Source organism: Portunus trituberculatus, chromosome 43, assembly GCF_017591435.1.
Source record: "Portunus trituberculatus isolate SZX2019 chromosome 43, ASM1759143v1, whole genome shotgun sequence".
Lineage (NCBI taxonomy): Eukaryota > Metazoa > Arthropoda > Malacostraca > Decapoda > Portunidae > Portunus > Portunus trituberculatus.
This window is the reverse complement of record NC_059297.1, coordinates 5519171-5539170: the sequence shown is the minus strand read 5'-3', so window position 1 is coordinate 5539170 and position 20000 is coordinate 5519171. Positions and strand designations below refer to the sequence as shown.

At 38.6% G+C, this 20000-nt stretch overlaps 1 protein-coding gene across 2 annotated transcripts in view; it reads left to right on the top strand.

Moving 5' to 3' along the window:
• The first annotated feature begins 4743 nt into the window (after positions 1–4743).
• The window catches only part of LOC123518288 (broad-complex core protein isoforms 1/2/3/4/5-like), a 17245-nt gene continuing 1988 nt past the window's right edge, over positions 4744–20000 (top strand). The window contains exons 1-7 of one of the 2 annotated variants that reach the window (XM_045279022.1): positions 4744–4951; positions 11595–11799; positions 13604–13693; positions 14899–15021; positions 16592–16731; positions 17315–17520; positions 17959–18099. In XM_045279022.1, coding sequence (XP_045134957.1) covers positions 4926–4951; positions 11595–11799; positions 13604–13693; positions 14899–15021; positions 16592–16731; positions 17315–17520; positions 17959–18099 — 931 coding nt within the window. In that variant the 5' untranslated portion in view covers positions 4744–4925. Of the gene's footprint in view, positions 4952–4989; positions 5181–11594; positions 11800–13603; positions 13694–14898; positions 15022–16591; positions 16732–17314; positions 17521–17958; positions 18100–20000 lie in introns of those variants that run through there. The other variant, XM_045279023.1, reaches the window with a different exon arrangement.

Genomic DNA, 20000 nt, shown 5'->3' with positions numbered 1-20000 from the left:
AGTTGACACACTCTTCTTATGTTTTTTTTTTTTTCTATATGAGCAAGTTGATCATTGTTGAAAGCGGTGTGTGGCAGCTATGTCATACAGGGGCCTGACGGAGGGGCGGCAGCGAGGCGCGCTGATACCCGCGCCGGGGAGAGAGAAACCTCCGCCCTGGTGCCAAGGCCGCCCACCCCTTGACTCAACTGGTCGATTCGAACCCACTTCAGCCTAGCCCGGGTCACCACCAGGTCCACTTAATACAAGTAAACTCAATCCGCGCTCATGGTTTAATAGAAACTGTGCCACTGGCATGATTCTTAAGTTACCGAGCTTGAATGTCGTTCCAGGCTTGCCAACAAAAACTGGGTAAATAAAACCATGGCAGCAGTGGGGAGGATTACCTCACTATATGGCTAAATGAAACCCTGTCTGACACACACACACACCGGAGAGAGAGAGAGAGAGAGAGAGAGAGAGAGAGAGAGAGAGCTCCATAACGTTTCTTATTATCAAGTGTGTTACATGAGTGTGACATAATCAGTTGCCGTATAGAAAGCTTTTTCATTATCTTGCTATGAAAGGCGGGCCACGTCGCGATAATTAAGTCCTCAAACATCGGGACAGGTTGTCATGAGGTTCATCGTGTGCTTAAAATTCAACCATTATATCTAAAGAGCAGCGCACCGGTTATCATCACTAAGGTGTGAATGTACAAGTGTTGTCATAACCTTTTACTCCGAAACGTAATTCTCTCTCTCTCTCTCTCTCTCTCTCTCTCTCTCTCTCTCTCTCTCTCTCTCTCTCTCTCTCGGAAATAAATGTAAATCACACTTGTTTGCTCTCCGTGAAAATATAAAATAACGAAGAAAAACGTTTATTGAATACATATATCGATGGAAGACTACAATTTCGCCGTGGTGCTTCATAAGTGGTTTAAAGAGTGATGGTATACGTAGATACGGTTGACCTAGGTAGAGGTAGAACTAGCTTATATCATTCAAGAAAATACCATGTTCCATACACATCGTCCTTGGATGATATAGTTAATTTTCTTTGTAGAGGTCTGAGCAGAAGTGATGATGTTTAAGGCAATCTTCCACTTAAATCTCGGTTGACCTAAGTAGAAGTAGAACTAGCTTATATAATTTAAAAGAAAAATACTATGTTCCATACACATCGTCCTTGGATGATATAGTTAATTTTCTTTGTAAAGGTCTGAACAGCAGTGATGATGTTTAAAACAATCCTCCACTTAAATCTCCTGCACTAACTTAAGACTGAAAGCTATAATATACTTTAAGTCGTGTTGCCGCGGCGGGCGGTATGGGGGCCAAGGTGCGGCACAGCAAGTAAAAGCTGTCGAGCCACTCCCACAGGCGGATTCAGCCGGAACGAAGGAGGTTCACCGGCTGTTATCCTCCCACATGATGCTATCCTCCTCGCCTCCTGACGGGAATACTATCGCGTACTTAATATTAGGAACACACACAGCCACTGTCATGTATTTACACTGCATCTCAACCAGTGATCATAAATATGGGGACTTTGAATCTTACTTACTAAATGTTACTGACTGTGTGACAGCTGAGATTCCACATTTGATTTGCGAACAAGTCAAAATGGATTGTTTAGGCAAAAGAGAATCAGGAAACGATGATAATTAACTTCCTCACCGTTCCTTCAACACGATGTTACAATTAAGAGTGAGAATCCATTTAGTCAGCTTTCACCAGTACTAATTTATTTATAAGTATACAGTCATGTGGAAAAATACACATATATAGGTCAGAACAGGTGGGTCTTGGTCACTGAGGTCAGGGGGGTGTGGGGGGGGAGCCTGGAGGAGGTGGGAAGGTTGACCACTAAGGTGAAAGTTTCCTCTATCTCTCCCCCCCGCCTCCAACAACCGGTTTGGAGCGAGGTCAAGGGTCAGCCAAGGGTCAATGGGCAGGCGGCCGACGTGGAAATGTGCCAAGCTGCAACACTGGAAAGGAATATTCGTTCGTAGGGCATGGAAAGGAAAGAATGGCACTAAACACACGGCAAAGTGATAAGGAACCTAACTGGATCCACATGCATCGAAGCGGGCAGTGAGATTCACGTCTATATATAACCACGAGATGAAGTCGTTATGAAGAGGAATGCAAAAGTTATTAATACAATGAGAGAGAGAGAGAGAGAGAGAGAGAGAGAGAGAGAGAGAGAGAGAGAGAGAGAGAGAGAGAGAGAGAGGCGTACTATTCATGGTAACAGAGAGAGAGAGAGAGAGAGAGAGAGAGAGGCGTACTATTCATGGTAACAGTTTAATGAAACGGCAACTATTTTACATAGACGTGTGTGTGTGTGTGTGTGTGTGTGTGTGTGCGTTTATTTTATTTTCTGTCTCATGAAACTGAAAGATTATGGAAAGTGAATCTCCTGCACAAGCTTTTTTTTCTGACCTCCTGGATATTTATCTTTCTATCCCTCGTGCTAACGTCTGCTGCCAGCCGGCCACTGCCTCAGTAACGATAATAATAATAACAATAATAATAATAATATTAATAATAATAATAATGATGATGATGATAATAATAATAATAATAACAATAGTAATAATGATGAGAATAATCATTCTATTTCACCAGAATCGGAGGCAACTTCAGCATATTACACTAGGAATGTACAAAAAAATTATGAAAAGAAAAATATTTGTATATTTAGATGACAAATAAAAGACACAGTGTTTTATATACTTATTCAAAATAGATAGATAGATAGATAGATAGATAGATAGAGAGAGAGAGAGAGAGAGAGAGAGAGAGAGAGAGAGAGAGAGAGAGAGAGAGAGAGAGAGAGAGAGAGAGAGAATATGCAAAAGACGTCTTAAGTAAACCGTTAGTTCTATTTCTAATAAATTAGTATACTCAGGAGAGGTGCCGGTAATGAGGAAGCAAGACAATGTAGTGCTTATGTATAAGAAAGCCAATAAAACGTTAACGTCTGATTCTAGACCTGTCAGCTTAACTTCAATTGAAAGTAAATTAAATGGAGTCCGTAGTAGCGAGGAACAGTAGGGAGCATTTAGACATGAACAATTTGATAATTCAGTCACAACATGATTTTACCTAGCTTTACAAATTTGTTGAATTTTTATAGAAAAGTTTACCAGGCGGCAGATAATGATTAAAGTTATGACATCCTATATCTGGATTTTAGTAAGCGTTTCATAAAGTACCACATCATTGGCTCTTGAGAGAGGTCAGGGCGCGCGGGATAGAAGAAAAACTTTTAGGTTGCAGAAGCTTGTGGCTAGGCGATAGGTGACTGGTAATAAATGCGTCTAATTCTGAGTGCGATCATGTAATTAGCTGGATGCCACAGGGATCAGTTTTTGAACAATTGTTATCATTAATATATATTGATGATTTGGATAGAGAAATTAGAAGTGATGTTAGTAAATTTGCCGATGACACGGTGAGAATCAAATGCCATCGTCTTGCTGGCAGATTTGAATAAGATGAACGAATGGGCAGACAGATGGCAAATGCAGTTTAACATTAACAAATGCAACGTGCTTGGCGTAGGATATTCATACAATAGGTTCACAATAGAAAACGAAGCCCATGTATAGCTTCAAGATATGAGAAGATTTACGTTATAGTTAGCTCCGATCTTGGTTTAGGAAAACAATGCATAGCCATAGAGGCAAGAATTAAGAGAGGTTACTAGGATTAATTTTTAGGATTATTAAAAGTAGAAGACCCGAAGTAATATCAGTGTTATATTCGGCGCTGATCATTCTAGATTATACTGTACAGTTCTGTGGTCCTCACATTATAAGAAGGATACAGGTCTATTATTATAGGATTAATGCAAAGGAGAAGAACTAAAAGGATACAGGGGATGAGGGATATTCCTCAGGAAGCTGTTAGATTTACATCCATGAGGGTGAGCGTAGATTAAGAGGAGACCTGATAGAAGTCATTAAGTTGTTTAGGAGTTATAATAAAGGGGACATGAGTAAGGTTTTTAGGACCAATAGCCAGGATAGAACAAGAAGGAACTTGTTCTTTGAAAGAGTGGGTAATGAATGGAGCGGACCTGGTAAGCCAATTGGAAGTTATGTCATATATGGACGGGCATGATCGATGGATATAGGTAAAGGTATGTTGAGTTAGGGACTGTCACGTGTAGGGCTCATCGGCCTCTCGCAGCTTCCCTCATTTTCTTATATTTTTGGGTTCTTGTGAGAGACTATTTCTTTGATTTGTATATATATATATTTTTTTTTCTTCAAGTTAAAATCAAGGATTTCTCATCTTACTTAGTCAAAGTAGTACTCGTCATTGCAGTAACTTAATTCTCTCATGCAGTAGGGCCTACGCGCTTCACTAGTGTTCAATTCACCTACCTCGTATGAGAGGGAGGGTGATCGCATTTCTCTCTCTTACCCGTCTCCATGGCCGTGGCCCTGAGCCACTTTACCCCCCTCCCTTCCCTCTCTCTCACTGTCTCTTTCTGTCTTTCCCCCACCTTTCCTCCCCCGAGTCCTCCAGCAGGTTTGTTCAACCGTGAAGAACTGTCATGATGGTTTGCGTTTCTTGAGTATACCTAAAACTACTGAATAAGGAAAAAAATGTATATATAAACTGTAAGTGCCTAATCAGTCTACTTAGACCAAGAGCAATCCAAGGCATAAAAGCAACTGTGATAACTTGAAGTTGAAGTGGGAGGAGCCATAAGGCGGCAACCCTCGTCCCGCCACCGGTCGCCAGGCAGGGGACGCACCATAAACCTGTCTTCACGTTGACAATTTTAACATATTAGGCAAAATTAAGACTTGGTTCTCATACATTATACTGTGTATGTTCTTGTGATGAATAGGAAATAATATGGCGACATAGTAGTGTAGATTACTTGCGATAAAAGGTGATTATTCAATGTGAGACTAGGCAACTATGGTCAGTCTCACTAACCAAGCAAGGTGAGTGAGCCCAGTTTTTGTACATTATTTTCGTGTTTATTTCGCAACCTAGTAAGGCAGGGTGTCTATCGAGTTCAAATGTAGGCCGTGTGCGTGCAGTGGCGGTGCATTGTGTGTCTGGGGGGTGTCGGGAGAGGGTATACAGAGAGTGAGAGTGGAGGCACTAGTGAAGCAAAACCAAGTGTTTTGGTTGAACAGGTTCACCTTCTCTGCTACAGGTGCTCCGCAGGTAATTTGTGCCAGTTTGCCGTTGTTTTAATCTGTAGAAAAGGTAGATATAGTACACACTGTCTTGTCCATTAAGGAACTTGAAAAGCGTCGAGGTCTTCCTACAGTTCCCAGCCAGTTATTAAAAAAAAATGGTTCCCCAAGTGCAAAGATAGGTACTGTACCAGTGTCCGCAATGTGAGTCACTCTTCGCATGTTCTTTACCCATACATGAATTCCATGGTGTTGCTCTAAAGTTTTGCACCCTGGCCGTAAGGTAGATGAGTCGCACATACCGTGGCTGCTTCCTATGTACTAGTTCATAAGCGAGAACAGAACTTACCTCTAGTATGTTGTTTGACAAAGATTTTCTATTTAGTGGCTGTCTATTTGCCTTTGGTGTTCTTAGTACCTAAATACTTATCTTTTAAGACTCACCACATCTTACTACAGTTTGCATTTTCCATAAGGATTACACATAGGTATATATATACTAATGTCTGGTAACATTTTGTAAATGGCTATATGTGGCATTCAGATTTGTGTTAATCACTAAGTTCAGTAACTATTTAATACCACTTCATTGTATTAGCTCTATCATTATAAAGGTAGGCAGGAAGGCAGCAATGTAGCATTTAGTGATCTAAAGTCTTTATTCAATGACTGGTGGTACAGCACAAAGACCCCACACATTGTCGTGGAACTTGGTATCTGTAATGACCCCAACATCACCTGTTATACTTTACTCTTGAACAGGAATTTAATTTCTAGTGAGGGTCTCTCATGATAAATTTGATCTACTTTCAAATTAGTCCGAAGACCCCAAAGTGACATTACAACTAGTTATACTGCACATATTTATATTCAGAGTGTCTCCTTTATTTACATTTCTCAATTAAGAAGAATTTACTAAAATTTCAATTATGAAAAATGTTTTGAATTTAGATGCAATTTCTATGGTCAGGAGAATGGGATGTATCAAAAGTGATTGTACTTATTACTTACTGAAGGTATGAAGCCAATTTAAAAATCATTATGTAATATATCTTCTTCCAGCTTATTTTCAACCAGCGAGGTTATTTGACCTTTGACCTAAACACATGAGGTGGAGAGTGTAGGGAATCAAGGAAAATGGCAGACTGTTGATGTGATGACCTGTCTCTAAAGAATTAAGAAAATGACTGAAAGTGACTTTCAGAGACTATTGTGAGGAAATATTTTGTATTTATAAAAAGGAAATCATCATAAACTCATATGCATTTCCAGTTATTGTAAAAGAATGCAAAATATTAGATGTCATTATTAGGCTGCTTACCTGTTTTATCTACTGATTACATTGTTTGTGAAAAATGGAACTTGAATGTATTCAGAGCAAAGGTCAGATGAGTATGGCTCTCCAGGAAGAGGTGGTGTAGGCCGAGAGTCGTATAGAGTGTGACTCGTTAGGTCATGACTGTGTTAGTGCATAACCTATGGAGCTCATGGCTCAAAACTATCATAGCCTGAACAACTTAGCCGAGAAGGTTGAAGACCTTAGCAACTCTTGACCAAAACCAGCATAATTGGGCCTAAAAGGATCACAACTAATATTGTATAGACTAGTGTTTCCTCTGTCTGGCTTGCTTTTTTTTTTTTTCTTTTTTTTTCTCTTATTTTTTGGCTTGCATATTGTATTAGCATTTATAATTGAGTATTTTTCCTCAATTTTTTTTATTTAATTTTTCATATAGCGATCACAGTTGTTCATTATTGAGCATAATACAACCAAGTCTTTGATAGGTTTGTAACAATTGGTACTTCTCAGACTTGTAAAGTGCTCATTGTTCTACACATTTTTATACAATATCTTTGAGCTGTCAGATATAAAATCTTGAGACTTGACTTAAGGGAAAACTGATTGAGGTCTCTTAGAGTCAGAAGGGTGAATACAGACAGAATTATATCTGACTTCCTTAGCCCCCTAATGAGAGCTTACATATAGTTTCATTTCTCGTATTAGCTACCTAGAAAATATGGAATGCCTGCTCATAACTCTTAGGCAAAACTGCAGTGCCATTAATGAATGAGAGTGCTGTAAAGATACACATCATCCACCCACCACATCACTATGTTGCATTCAAGGCCACAGCATCCACTGTTCATGTTTACACCACCTATAGGGTTGCACAGCTCATTATGAAAAAGTCTGAAAATTAGTGATTGGTAATAAAACTGCAAAACGTTAACAAGGTACATTTTCCATTATCTTACTATTTTGTGCTTATATTTTTCTTTCTGAAAAGTAATTATTTTAATCCATTCTATTACAAGTGGTGTTCCTGAGGGTACTGTCCTGTTGCCTACTCTTTCCCTATTATTCATCATTAATCCTTTTACACAAAACTTGTCCTATCCACTCCTATGCTGATGATACCAGCCTGCACTATCATATTTCTTTTTATAGATGACCATCCCTTCTGGAAGTAAATAGATCATGTAGGGAAGCTACAGAATACCTGATTTCTGAGCTTTTTAGAATTTCTAATTAGGGCTTAGTATTGTTCAATACCTCAAGAATGACCTCCATCTATTAACTCAACCTACCAGAAAACTATTCCCTCATCTTCAGTAACACTATACTATGCTCAACATCCTTGGTCTATCCTTTACTTAAAATCTAAACTAGAAACTTCACATCTCGTGTCTTGCTAAAACAGCTTCTATGAAGTTAGGTGTCTGCCAGTTTTTTTTAATCCCTCCAAATACTGATACTGTGCAGGGGCCATATCTGTCCATGTGTGGAGTGTGCTTCAAATGTATGGGGAGTTCCAATCATATAATTCTTTAAAACTGGGTGGAATGAAAAGCTTTTCATTTGATCTATTCTTCTTTAACTGACTGTCTTCATCCTCTTTCTCATTGCCACAATGTTATATGTTTTGATATATTTCACTGTACTGTCAAAGCCAAGTTGATTCGAGGGTAGTTAAGGCTAACCAAAGAGAGAGAAACGAGTCCATTCTTTTAGTCTAGCCTTAAATTTATTTTTTATTACCGAAAATCTAAGGAAATATGTAAACACATGAGAAAATATCTCCATATATTAACATGACGCCAAAAGGTCACACACACCGGACAGGACCCAGGGAGCACGGCAATACCCAGCAGCCTCCCTTTAGCCATCACTCGGTTGAAGAAAGATGGACAGCAGCAGAATGGCAGTTGCTGCGATGTGAGACAAGGGGTAGAAGGACAAGCCAGTAGGGCCAAACAGGTGGTCGCAGTCAGGTGCGCAGACATGGCAGCAAGACAAGCTGGAATGAAGGCAGGAACAGCCAGTGCCTGAGTGACTGTCAGGCTCCAAGGATGAGAGGGAGGCACAGGACACTCAGAGGTCCTTCCAAGACAGTTAGTTGCTCTGCTCTGCTGGTCTGCTGTGGTAGCCCATCAACAAAGCATCAATAGAGTGGTGCACTATGGAGGAAGTGAAGGCGAGTGGTAAAGCAGTGAAACAAAATAAAACAAATGGAACCATGCAACCACTGAGTCACAACGCTGAACAGAAAAGAAGCAATACAGTCAGCAATTATTAATACTTGTGTAAAGTGAGAGTTTGTAAGTGTTTGGTAGTTTACCCCTTAGCTACATCTACTCTTCTGATCTTGCTAACTGCATGCTTTCACTTCTGCCATGGCCTCACTGGGTACTCTTCATTCTCTTATCCCTATTGTTTCAACCTCTCTAATGCAAGAGTTAATGAGTATTCACAATCATTCATTCCTTTCTCTAGTAAACTCTTTAACTCCCTGCCTGCTCCCGTATTTGACTCTTTAAGAGGGAGACTTTAAGACACTTGAGCTATAGCTTTGGTTGGTGCTTTTCTCTGATGGGCCTGGCACTTCAGTGGATCTTTTTTTTTATTGTTATTTGTGTTGCCCTTACCTTTGCTCATCCTACATAAAGAAAAAAATGCTGTAGCTACATGTGCATTACATATATTTATAGCTACACTACAGATAAAATTTTGATTTTTTTATTTCATTGGTTTACATTGGGCTGCTTAATTACTATATTGGTGCCATTTGGTACTATATAATACAATGGTTTTTAGGTAACTCATCCACCAACTTAAAGTGCTGTTATCTCTAAACTATCATTTGCAGTTTTGCCCTTTTGACTCCTAAGCACCTCAGTTGGAGGAACACTCAGGGCTTTCTGGATGGTGGAGTAGTTTTGTGTGGGGGTTTTAGTGATCTTTTTTCTGCATTGTTCTTATTTGTCATAGATCACTACCTTGTCTGGTCCCTGAGGTCTGTTTTGGGCTATGGAGGAATCCCAGGTACTTTGTGCATGGCTGGTTGGGATGTGGGTAGCCATGGTATGAGAGGAGAGCTGAGGTGATGATTACTGGCTTTGGTTATAGAACATTGAAATATTTCTTTGCAACCTGCTAATTATTACTGATAAGTACATCATAAATTCCTATTGTCTGAGATGTATGCGGTAACTGATATACTACTATGTTTACCAGATCTCAGCTTGTAAGGCTGTTAGCTACATCAAGGGCATTCAATAAATCAGATCATGATATTATTCATTTTCATCATATTTGAGTATTTAGCCCAGTCATTTGGCAAATTTAAATATTGTAGATCAGTATGTAAATGGATGCTTAAAGATGGGTAGTTCAAATAATGTATAATGTAGTATAGTGTATCTGATTTGCAGTGTATAGTGAGAGAGGCAGGTGATGGGGTGACAGTAGAAATTATAAATACATTAAGCATAAATCAGTCTTCAGTCTGCCTCAGAGGGGCATGGTAAGGCAAGGCACCATTCCTTATGATATTACAGGAGTGGAAATAGATACAGTACATTGGATAGGATCTCTATACCCCTTGATGAGTGATCTTAGTCTTTTGATATAGCACCCATGGAATGCGGTAGAAGTATTCATCCTATCCAAGTGCATACATTACACATAACTTCATGGCACTGTTCATTACTGAGATAAAGCACAGTGTGTAAGTAGGTAATTTTGTCCATTACTTGAAGTGTGTGGAGTTATTCATCTCTTGTGAATTAAAATTATGTTGATGAAGTTGGTAAGTAGTTAAAAACTTGCCTAGGAAAATTGGGAATGTCTGCACTTGCAAGGAAGTTTTTAAATGTTAAAAACTTGAAATTACAGCTGTTGTAGGCAATGAAGAGCAATGTCAAACTGAAGCTTACCAAAGAAAAAAAAATGCTGCTATTAGAAAAGAAAAACAAGCGAGATGGAAAGGAAATTTGGGACAGAGAACATTATGGAAATTATAAAAAGTAACCTGATTATATTTATGTGGCCATTATATGAATGGTCAACTGTAGAATATTTTGATGCAAAAAGGTAAAATATAAATAGACAAAGTAAAAAGTCAGAATGATGTTATGAAAGGAAGGAATGAGAAAACAAGAAACTTGCCAAAAAGGATACTTATATACATTTAATTCTGTGAGCTATCTTCAGATAAGAAATGTTACACGCTACTTAGACAAGTGTCAGTTGTGGTTCTCCTGATACGCAATGATTTTCTTCTACAATGCTGCCATGTTGAAGTATTTCCTTGTGTGCTTCTATCCCAAGTCTCTTTTTTGAGCCCATTGTTGATGAAGTGTTGACACCTAAAATACAATGTGAATGACTGACTTGTTTATCATAAAGAACCTCCCTATCACTGTTTTTCTCTCCAGCTTTAGTTAAGTGTATACCCTCTGGCTTCTTATCCAGGATGAGGTGGATGTGTTTGCAATGAGGGGCTGGATGATAAGACTGGGATTAGGATAGTCAGCTATTCCAGTATAAAAATGCAGGGATCACTTGAGTCAATGTCTCACTATACTGTGGTGCAATTTCAATGGAAGGTGTTGTTAAGTTTGACTGAATTTCTTGCAAATGTTACTTCACTATTACAAGTCACGGAGAAGTGGGGGCAAACGGGCAGGCAAGTGTTTTGAATGTGAAGTCACATTAGAGTGGATCTTTGTCATGTAAGGAGAGACTTTTCTCACTACTTAAAGGCTTTTTCTTTAATTTAATTTAATTTTTTTTTTATCATACTTAATGCTAGCAACACAGTACCAATTGATATGTAATGTGAATGTTGCTCATGATTTTTTTTTGTTTTCTTAACTTTAGTTTTTTAATTTTCTTAATCATCAACATGTTACTTTTCTTTTTTTATTGTTTGTTTATCATGAACATTACTGAATGAATTGTAATCAACTTCAGCTTATGGGATTTAATCATGATGAACACTTATGTCTCATCTGTACAAAGCCTTACATGTCTTATATCAAATACTTCAACATTTTAAATCTTTAAATACTTTAAGGAATTATAAAATTAAGTAAATCTTGATTGGTCAAGTTATTTGATTTATTTTTTATTTATTTATTTTTTTTTTTCTCTTTGTAGGTGCTACCACAGCTCAGGCACCATGAGTGAACAGTGCTACTGCCTGCGCTGGAACAACTACCAGAGCAGTGTAGTGGGTGTTCTGCGCAGCCTGCTTGAAGAAGGCCAGTTTGTGGATGTCACCCTGGCATGTGATGGACGCAGGCTCAAGGCACACAAGCTTATGCTTTCAGCTTGTTCCAACTTTTTCCGGGAACTGCTAAGAGTATGTATGACATTTTGCATGCCTGGTATCACTAACAGTTGAAATGGTCTGTGTACTGCATTATGTTAATAGGTACTACATGCATGATGTATGCATGCACACACACACACACACACACACACACACACACACACACACACACACACACACACACACACACACACACACACACACACACACATCCGGTAGCTCAGTGGTTAGAGCGCTGGCTTCACAAGCCAGAGGACCAGGGTTCGATTCCCCTGCCGGGTGGAGATATTTGGGTGTGTCTCCTTTCACGTGTAGGCCCTGTTCACCTAGCAGTGAGTAGGTATGGGACGTAAATCAAGGAGTTGTGACCTTGTTGTCCCGGTGTGTGGTGTGTGCCTGGTCTCAGGCCTATCCGAAGATCGGAAATAATGAGCTCTGAGCTCATTCTGTAGGGTAACGTCTGGCTGTCTCGTCAGAGACTGCAGCAGATCAAATTACACACACACCGTGTTGTATAACGGTTAGCATACTCAGCTCACAAACGAGGTCTGGGTTCAAGTCCCGGGAGCAGTGAGGCACATGGGCAAGCCTCTTAATGTGTAGCCCCTGTTCACCTAGCAGCAAGTAGGTATGGGATGTAACTTGAGGGGTTGTGGCCTCGCTTTCCCAGTGTGTGGAGTGTGGTGTGGTCCCAGTCATACCCGAAGATCAATCTATGAGCTCTGAGCTCGCTCAGAGCTCATAGACACACACATACACACACACACACCTCTCATGGTCCTGTATAATAACCATTTTGTCAACCACTGACATCATCAGCACCTAACTGACATGTAAGGCACAGATTTAACCTCAGAAGCCATGGTAGGATGACAAAGGCAACAATAAGGGCTACAGAGCTGAGGGAGACACTGCCACGTGCTTGTTAAGTCAGCTGTATAAAAACTTATCTTGGCGCCAGTAGTACCACGGCACACATGCTTATTTCATGTCTTGAACAGCTCAGATGTGCTGCTCAATGACTCAGACAATGTAAGAACTATCAGGGATATATGAGCTGAGTGGCTTAAAAATACTCAATCAAATGGCAAAAAGTGCCTACTGGTGCACTCAGGATAGAACATTGAAAAAATTCTGAAAGTATCTGATTTATCTGATATTTGGCTTATTTAGGTCCAACTTCAGCAGGATTATATATATATATATATATATATATATATATATATATATAAAATAAGAAATGAGGAGATGAGAAGAGCAATTGGTATTTTGAGAGAGTTGGCTGGATAACCAAATAATTTTTTTTAAGATGGTTTGACTGTGGATGTCAGAAAATTAATAAAGAGAATAATAAAATCAGATGTGTGTGATGGAAGGTTAAGAGGAAGGCCACACCTGGAACTGTGTAAAGAGAACACTGAATGAGAGAAGAAAGACTGTGCAGTAATGAGGAGGAATTGTTTATGATAGAGAAGAAAAGAGAACAGTGGTGAGTGCATGAAAATGACATGGTCTCATCAACTCCTGGGAAGAGCTGTGGATTATGTTATTGTTAACATTGTGCTGCTATGACATACATCTGGCGTAGTCTTTGCATGTCACCCAGCCACACTCAAATTACATCCTACTGCTTAACAATGCCTCAAAGTTCATATGTGTAGAACATTTGCTCTTAGAATAAGCTGTACTTTCACTTCTGGAAATAATGTTATCAGAAACTTGCTTTATTCCGTGTTTGTAGGATGCATGAAATTTTACTGGTTTTAGACTTATAGATATTTGAAGACAGTGAAAGTAGGAAAAACTTGTCCTTCAGCAATCTTTTTCTTTGCAGGAAAATCCAAGTGACCATCCAATTGTGTTCCTGCGAGATGTAAGGTTCTGGGAACTGGAATCCATCATGGATTTTATTTACAATGGACAGGTGAGACTTGAGCTCTAACTTTACCTACACCTTACAAAGCATCTAGACTAAACACATAAGGTACTGATTTTCTTTTCTGTGGTCATTGAATTTGATGTAGTAATAGTCATTGTGAATTCTTGATTGAAATATAGAAAAAGAAAGCTTAATATATTTAACTCCATTTTTATAGTATAATATTGTATATGTCACCTGCTAAAAATACCATTTCCACTCTCCAAAAACCATTGTTTGTATGTTTATGTATAGAAGCATTTTCTTCAAAGCCATTGGAAAGGATGTTATAGAAAAGATGTGGACAAAATGTTATAAGAGACTGGTAAGTATATAAGAGTATATTGAGCCTAAATTTCCTATATATAGTAAGCATGAAAATAGGGAGCATCTGTAATGATGTGCTAAGACAGGCTGAACAGTTTAATGAGAAAATATCTTTAATTGTTTTACATTAATTTCAAGAACCTAGGTTTCACTGTATTAAGATAACTTGTCTATGTCAGCTGAACTAGTGACATAAAAAGTGTTACGTCCTTCCAAACATGTTTTCTTTTATGCATAGCTATGAAAAAATATCCTAGAGACTGGCTGTGCACTAACAGTAGTGTTTGTCTTTGTTGAATGGGATATTGGACCTCTATCATTAATACCATCAGTTACCATCACATTTTTGTCAGAGCATCATGACTATACCTTTACTGATGCTGATGTTGATCTCTTCTTGACTGTATTTATGGAAAACTTGCCATACAATTGGCTACTGAAGCTGCTTATAAAATGGAGCATTGGATAAGGTTGCCACATCCCTACACTTACTTGAAAAGGCTTGAATAAGTTAACAGCTGCTGTATATGAGTGCCTCCATGACTTAAGGAGACAAGTGACAGATTTTTTGCCAACTGTTATTATTACAGGAAATGATAACCAAAGCATGCTACCACCTGTTCGCTTGGAAATATTTCCTTTCAGGTATTGAAAATAACGTTGATCTATATTTCTATAGGGTGTTGGTCGATCATATGTCCAACTCAGTTGCAAACACTTTTTTGAACTTTAAATGCTTCTGTAATTTTTATTTTTCGCATTTGTCCTCTTATGTCACACAGGCTCTTATATATTATGTATTGTACTTGGTGTATAGTAATGGAGTTTTACACTACAAAAGGCTTGAGATGAGTGAAGTTATCTATTAAATGTGGAAATTTCAGGTCAATGTGATGCAGGACCAACTACCAGGCTTCATCAGGACAGCTGAAGCTCTGCAGATCAAGGGTTTGGCAGCTGTTAACAATAACAACAACAATATACATGCCAAGCCTCCAGATCCAAGGGTAAGAACTTTAATGTCTTGGTTTGAATATTCACTGCCTCACTAATTCTTTAGAAGAGAGATTAGAAAGGAGACTAACTGTGATACATGCAGTATTGCTTCTTTTAGGCCTCTTACTTGTCTTATAAATGTACACTCTCACATAAGGAGACTAAAATTAAAGAGTGGTTTAATAGGTGTGTTGAGGCAAAGGAGAGGAGAGACAGGTCATGGAAGAGATGATGGAGAAGAAGACATTTGGAGAAGTGGCTGGAATATATATATATATATATATATATATATATATATATATATATATATATATATATATATATATATATATATATATATATGTGCAAAAAATGAATATTTTTAAATTTGTAGGCAGAAAAAAAAATCTCGAGAAAACAATTGACAAATGTAAGAATATAAAAGATATAAGGAAATTGTGCAGAGGTGGAATGGAATATGAGGACAATTTGAAAATGGTTCAGATTATAAATGAACACTTCTAAACAGTCTTTATAATGGAGAGTGACTGGGATGAGGAAGGACAGGAGCAAGAAAAATTGGTTCCTATGAGGAATATTGAAGTCACAGTCCAGGAAATAAAAAAAGAAAGTTAATGAGAGAGTTGGATGCCAGGAAGTTACATGGACCAGAAAGATTCGCAAACTTGATATTAACCCCTTTAGTACTGGGACACATTTATATCTTAAGTTATGGGTGTGATTAGACAATTTGATTTACATTAGGAAGAGTCTGTGGAAGTCAGTAGGTTAATCGCCAGAGTCTTCACTATTTTGATCTCCACGTGAGTTTCTGAACCTGTGGAAAACCACCAAATAGTAAGCAGAAGGAATATGAAAATGTGTTATGGTACTGAAGGGGTTAAAGGAATGTGAGGAGCTGGCAGATGAAATAATAGCATCATAGAAAGCTCAGTAAAGTAAGGATGAGCCTCAATGCAAAAGTGGTGACAAACTTGTAGAGTAGAATCTCTTACAAGTGTGAGCTAAGATTTGTAAAAAGATTCTATTAAGGATAGATGGACTAAACACCTAGAAGTGAACAACACACTAACCACCAGACAATTTGGATTTACAAAAAGGAAAATTAATTCATGTTTCTACTCTATCTGAGCACATAAGCATAGGATATTCACTAGATTGGCATCACTGGTTGTTAGAGGTGGGAGTAACATTAACTCACTTCCTCCTTCTGTTTTAGTGTTACCCTTCTCCATTATGGACTTCTCTATAGTTTGTTTGCAGTTCATCCCTGCTTTAGGGTTTTGAATCCCTTGCATTACTGTACATCTTGAGGCAAACTGATCCCTGTGTTAGATGCTATTCACATTAGCATATTCGGTGTTAACAGTAGTATAAGGATCTAACATGTCAACAGAATTCATAATGAGTATTGTTTGTGGAAAAGTATCTAATTAGGATTAATTCCCATGTAATGGTAGTGCTATATGAAAAATGTTTGAGTAAAATAATGAAATTTTTCTTTAGTTTCTGCTGACAAATGTTTTGCAGCTTTCTCATTTCCTGTATTTATTTTATGAGTTTTGTTTTCTATGTGTTCAGCTATTCTGTGGTGAGGGTGGACGTTTGCCGGAACACTACTACCTGGGAGGAGGAGCAGAAGTTGGAGACCTGCACCAACCACCTCCCCTCAAACGTCCCCGTCGCCCACCTCCACCCACCCACACCCTTCTCCCTCCAAGGTGATTGCATTTTCTTGGAAGTTGTTTTTTCTTTGAAATAAGAATATCACCGTCTATTGACTTTTATCCTGTTATATATATAATCCTTGTTTCCTAAATGAAAAGTAGCAAAGAAATTTTAAAAATTTCTAATGTCATTTTGCTAACTGGTGTGTTTACATACTTAAAATAGAATTGGTTCTTGTGATTTTAATTGCTGATTGGAATATCATAATAAATTATGAGTCAAATTTTATATACCTCAAAAGGTGAGCAGTTAAAAATACTGTGATAGATGCATTGATTGAACACCAGTGGCACTTGAAGTGAAGGTGTTTGTGTGCCTGTAAGGCTTCAAGTATTAAATTATTGTCCCAGTCGTAGTTGAAATATTTTGACTGAATAATTAAGTAAGGAAGGGAACACATGTTAATATTAGTTATCCATTTCTTTATTTACAAAACTTGATACAACAAATCTAAATAGGAACACTAATAGTATAAATCACCCTGGTTGTACAGTAAATATGTAGAACACCAGTTTATGCATACATTAACAGTCTAACTATAGCACTGTGGAATTTTACTCCCACCATGATTTGTAGGCCTGAGAACCCTTCCCCGGTGTCCAAGCTAGATGATCTCCCTTCTAAAGCTGCCATGGCCCCCACAACTCCAGGTCAAGGGTCTCCCAAAACTTCAGCAACAACCTCAGATCCAAGTAGGAGTGACCCTGCCACAGCCACTGCTGCCCCAGGTACCACTGCTCTCTCTGCCTCCACACCCTCAGGTGTGACCTCAAGTCCCAAAGGTAAGTGAAGCAAAAAAATTAATCCCATGATGTGATGCTTGACATCTTGGTAAGCAAATATGGCATACATTACTGTATCATTTCATTGGCCTTCCACATCACCCATACAGCAAATTGATGGCTGCTGCTCAGCATGTAATGACAAGAAAATAGTGGAGCGAGTTATTAAATCAGTCATTCATTTGGCAGCATTATCTTCTCTGCCTGAACATGTTCAGGAGTGGTCATTTACTTGCAGTGTGGGAGAAGAAAATTACAAAAACAACTTGACTTTTACTGGTTTATCCTCTACCAGTTCTCTTCAAGCTGTGAGCATCCCTTACCCTTGCCTGTTAACTTTTCAATCACAGGTGTGCTTGCCAGTTGTTAATTTAATGTTTTGAAATTCAAGAATTAAGACAAACATTTTTTAGTCTGAAACAACTTATCTATTCCCAGGGGCCAGTGTTGGTGAGCGGCCAGGTGGATTGGTGAAATTGGAAGAAGATCGTACCTCTACTCCAACTGATGCCGAGTCAGATACTGAGTTTGGAACTTCAGAAGGGACAGGAATAAGCGGTGTGGATGGAGGTAAAGATGGTAAGTAGCCTCATGAGGTACAAGTTTTTGTATGGTGCTTTGGTTGTTATCACTTTATTGCGGGAAATTTGGTCAGATGATTTTTGTATTCTTACACTCCCAGTTGCCTTCTATTGATTTTATTGATTCTTGTAGTGTTCTTTCCTCTTTGCAATCATGTACCTCCTCTGTTTAATCCTCCTTCAAGTGGCTATATTTGCTTGGCACCATAGGATATCATGTTGTGTTCCGAGCTGTTGCACGACAGTGCACAAATTCTCTAGCTACTGGTTACTTACAGTCAAAGGTTTTTTCTATCTTTAATTAACAAAAATAATATCTATACATAAGGTGTTCGATACAGCGTCGACAATATAATAATCACAACTCCTTCTGTTGTCTTCTCCACTGCAAATCACTATACATGTAATTTCTCTTACAAACATCCATAAGAATTACTTTAATCTCGCACATATTCTCACATCAGAACGGATTCCACCTCAACATCGTCCACTATATCTTCATAACGTATTACAATATCTGAACACCGTGCTTTATTTATCAGTAAATCTCATATGTAGTACGTACAATATTACCCTTTTTTCCCAGCTACCCGTATATAAGAATGACCTTTACTTGGTACATGAATGCAAGCAACCAACGTGACGTACCACCAAATATATTACCATACACATATAGTTACCTGACTCCGTTCACGAAAATGACAACGTAACACCACCGAAATATAATGACAAATATTGATATTTCCACACAAGTGACTTCCCACAAGTAATCTCTTTCTCTTGGTACCCATACATGGAACCACGTTAACTTCGTACACAATTACACACTAGTAAATATGTTATGTAACTTATTCGTCAGAGCAACACACATGCACATACGTAGGTAGCCGTATACAAATTCCCTTACTCATAGATGAAAACGCAAGTATATAACGACGTCATTATGAACCAAAGTACAAACACATAAATAATATACTAAAATAATACCTAAACCTCCTATCATGATTTCTCCTCCATTCTAATTTACCTCAAAAGACTGCATTGCAACTTATAGCTCCACTTACTGGTTATATGAAGTACAAAACTTTCTTGCCGCCCTCAGCTATGCAGCCGAGGGTGGCCCGCTTAGAGCCGCGGTTGTCTCTCTGCTCTCCTCTCTCTCTCTCTCTGCCCCAATCCTCTACAATTTCCCTTCAGGAACTCGTGGGGGCGTGTCTTGACCCACACAACACGCCCCTCAGAATATATCGTTCACCAATCAAGTACAAGCTCACGTGAACTCCACGTGTGGTATCAACAACATCCAAGAATGACAACAACACCACAGAATGTTTACCTGACCTGGGCTATATCTGCCCGGGCTGCCCTGGGTCAACTGGCCTGGGTCATTAAGTGTTTCCTTCCTGCCCTTCCTAATCTCTTTTATGGCTGGATACGGCTACACACCGCATACTGGCGAACTATCATACATCCATATTTCTTTATTTCTTGTTTCTTCATATTTCTCATATTTCACTTATGATGTGGGCATCTGACAATCATGTTGGGTTTTGTTGGGTCCCATGATGCATCAGTGGCACTGGGAATGAACACTGATGGACTTGCTTGGGAGGCAGCCACTCGTGCTGCTGCCCTTACCCCAGCTTGCTCCCTTTAATTTAGTAATTATATTTGTGTATCTTTTGCTGTTTCCTCTCATGATTTTTTAGTACATTTATTTATTGTTGTTTTCATGTTTTTAGCCTTTTTAATATCATCTTTCTTTTTTAGTTTGCTGCCTTTTTGTTTCATCAATTACTATTTGGTAGTGACCCCATATAACCCTGGCTGTTGTGGCACCTTACTTTAATCTCTCTCTCTCTCTCTCTCTCTCTCTCTCTCTCTCTCTCTCTCTCTCTC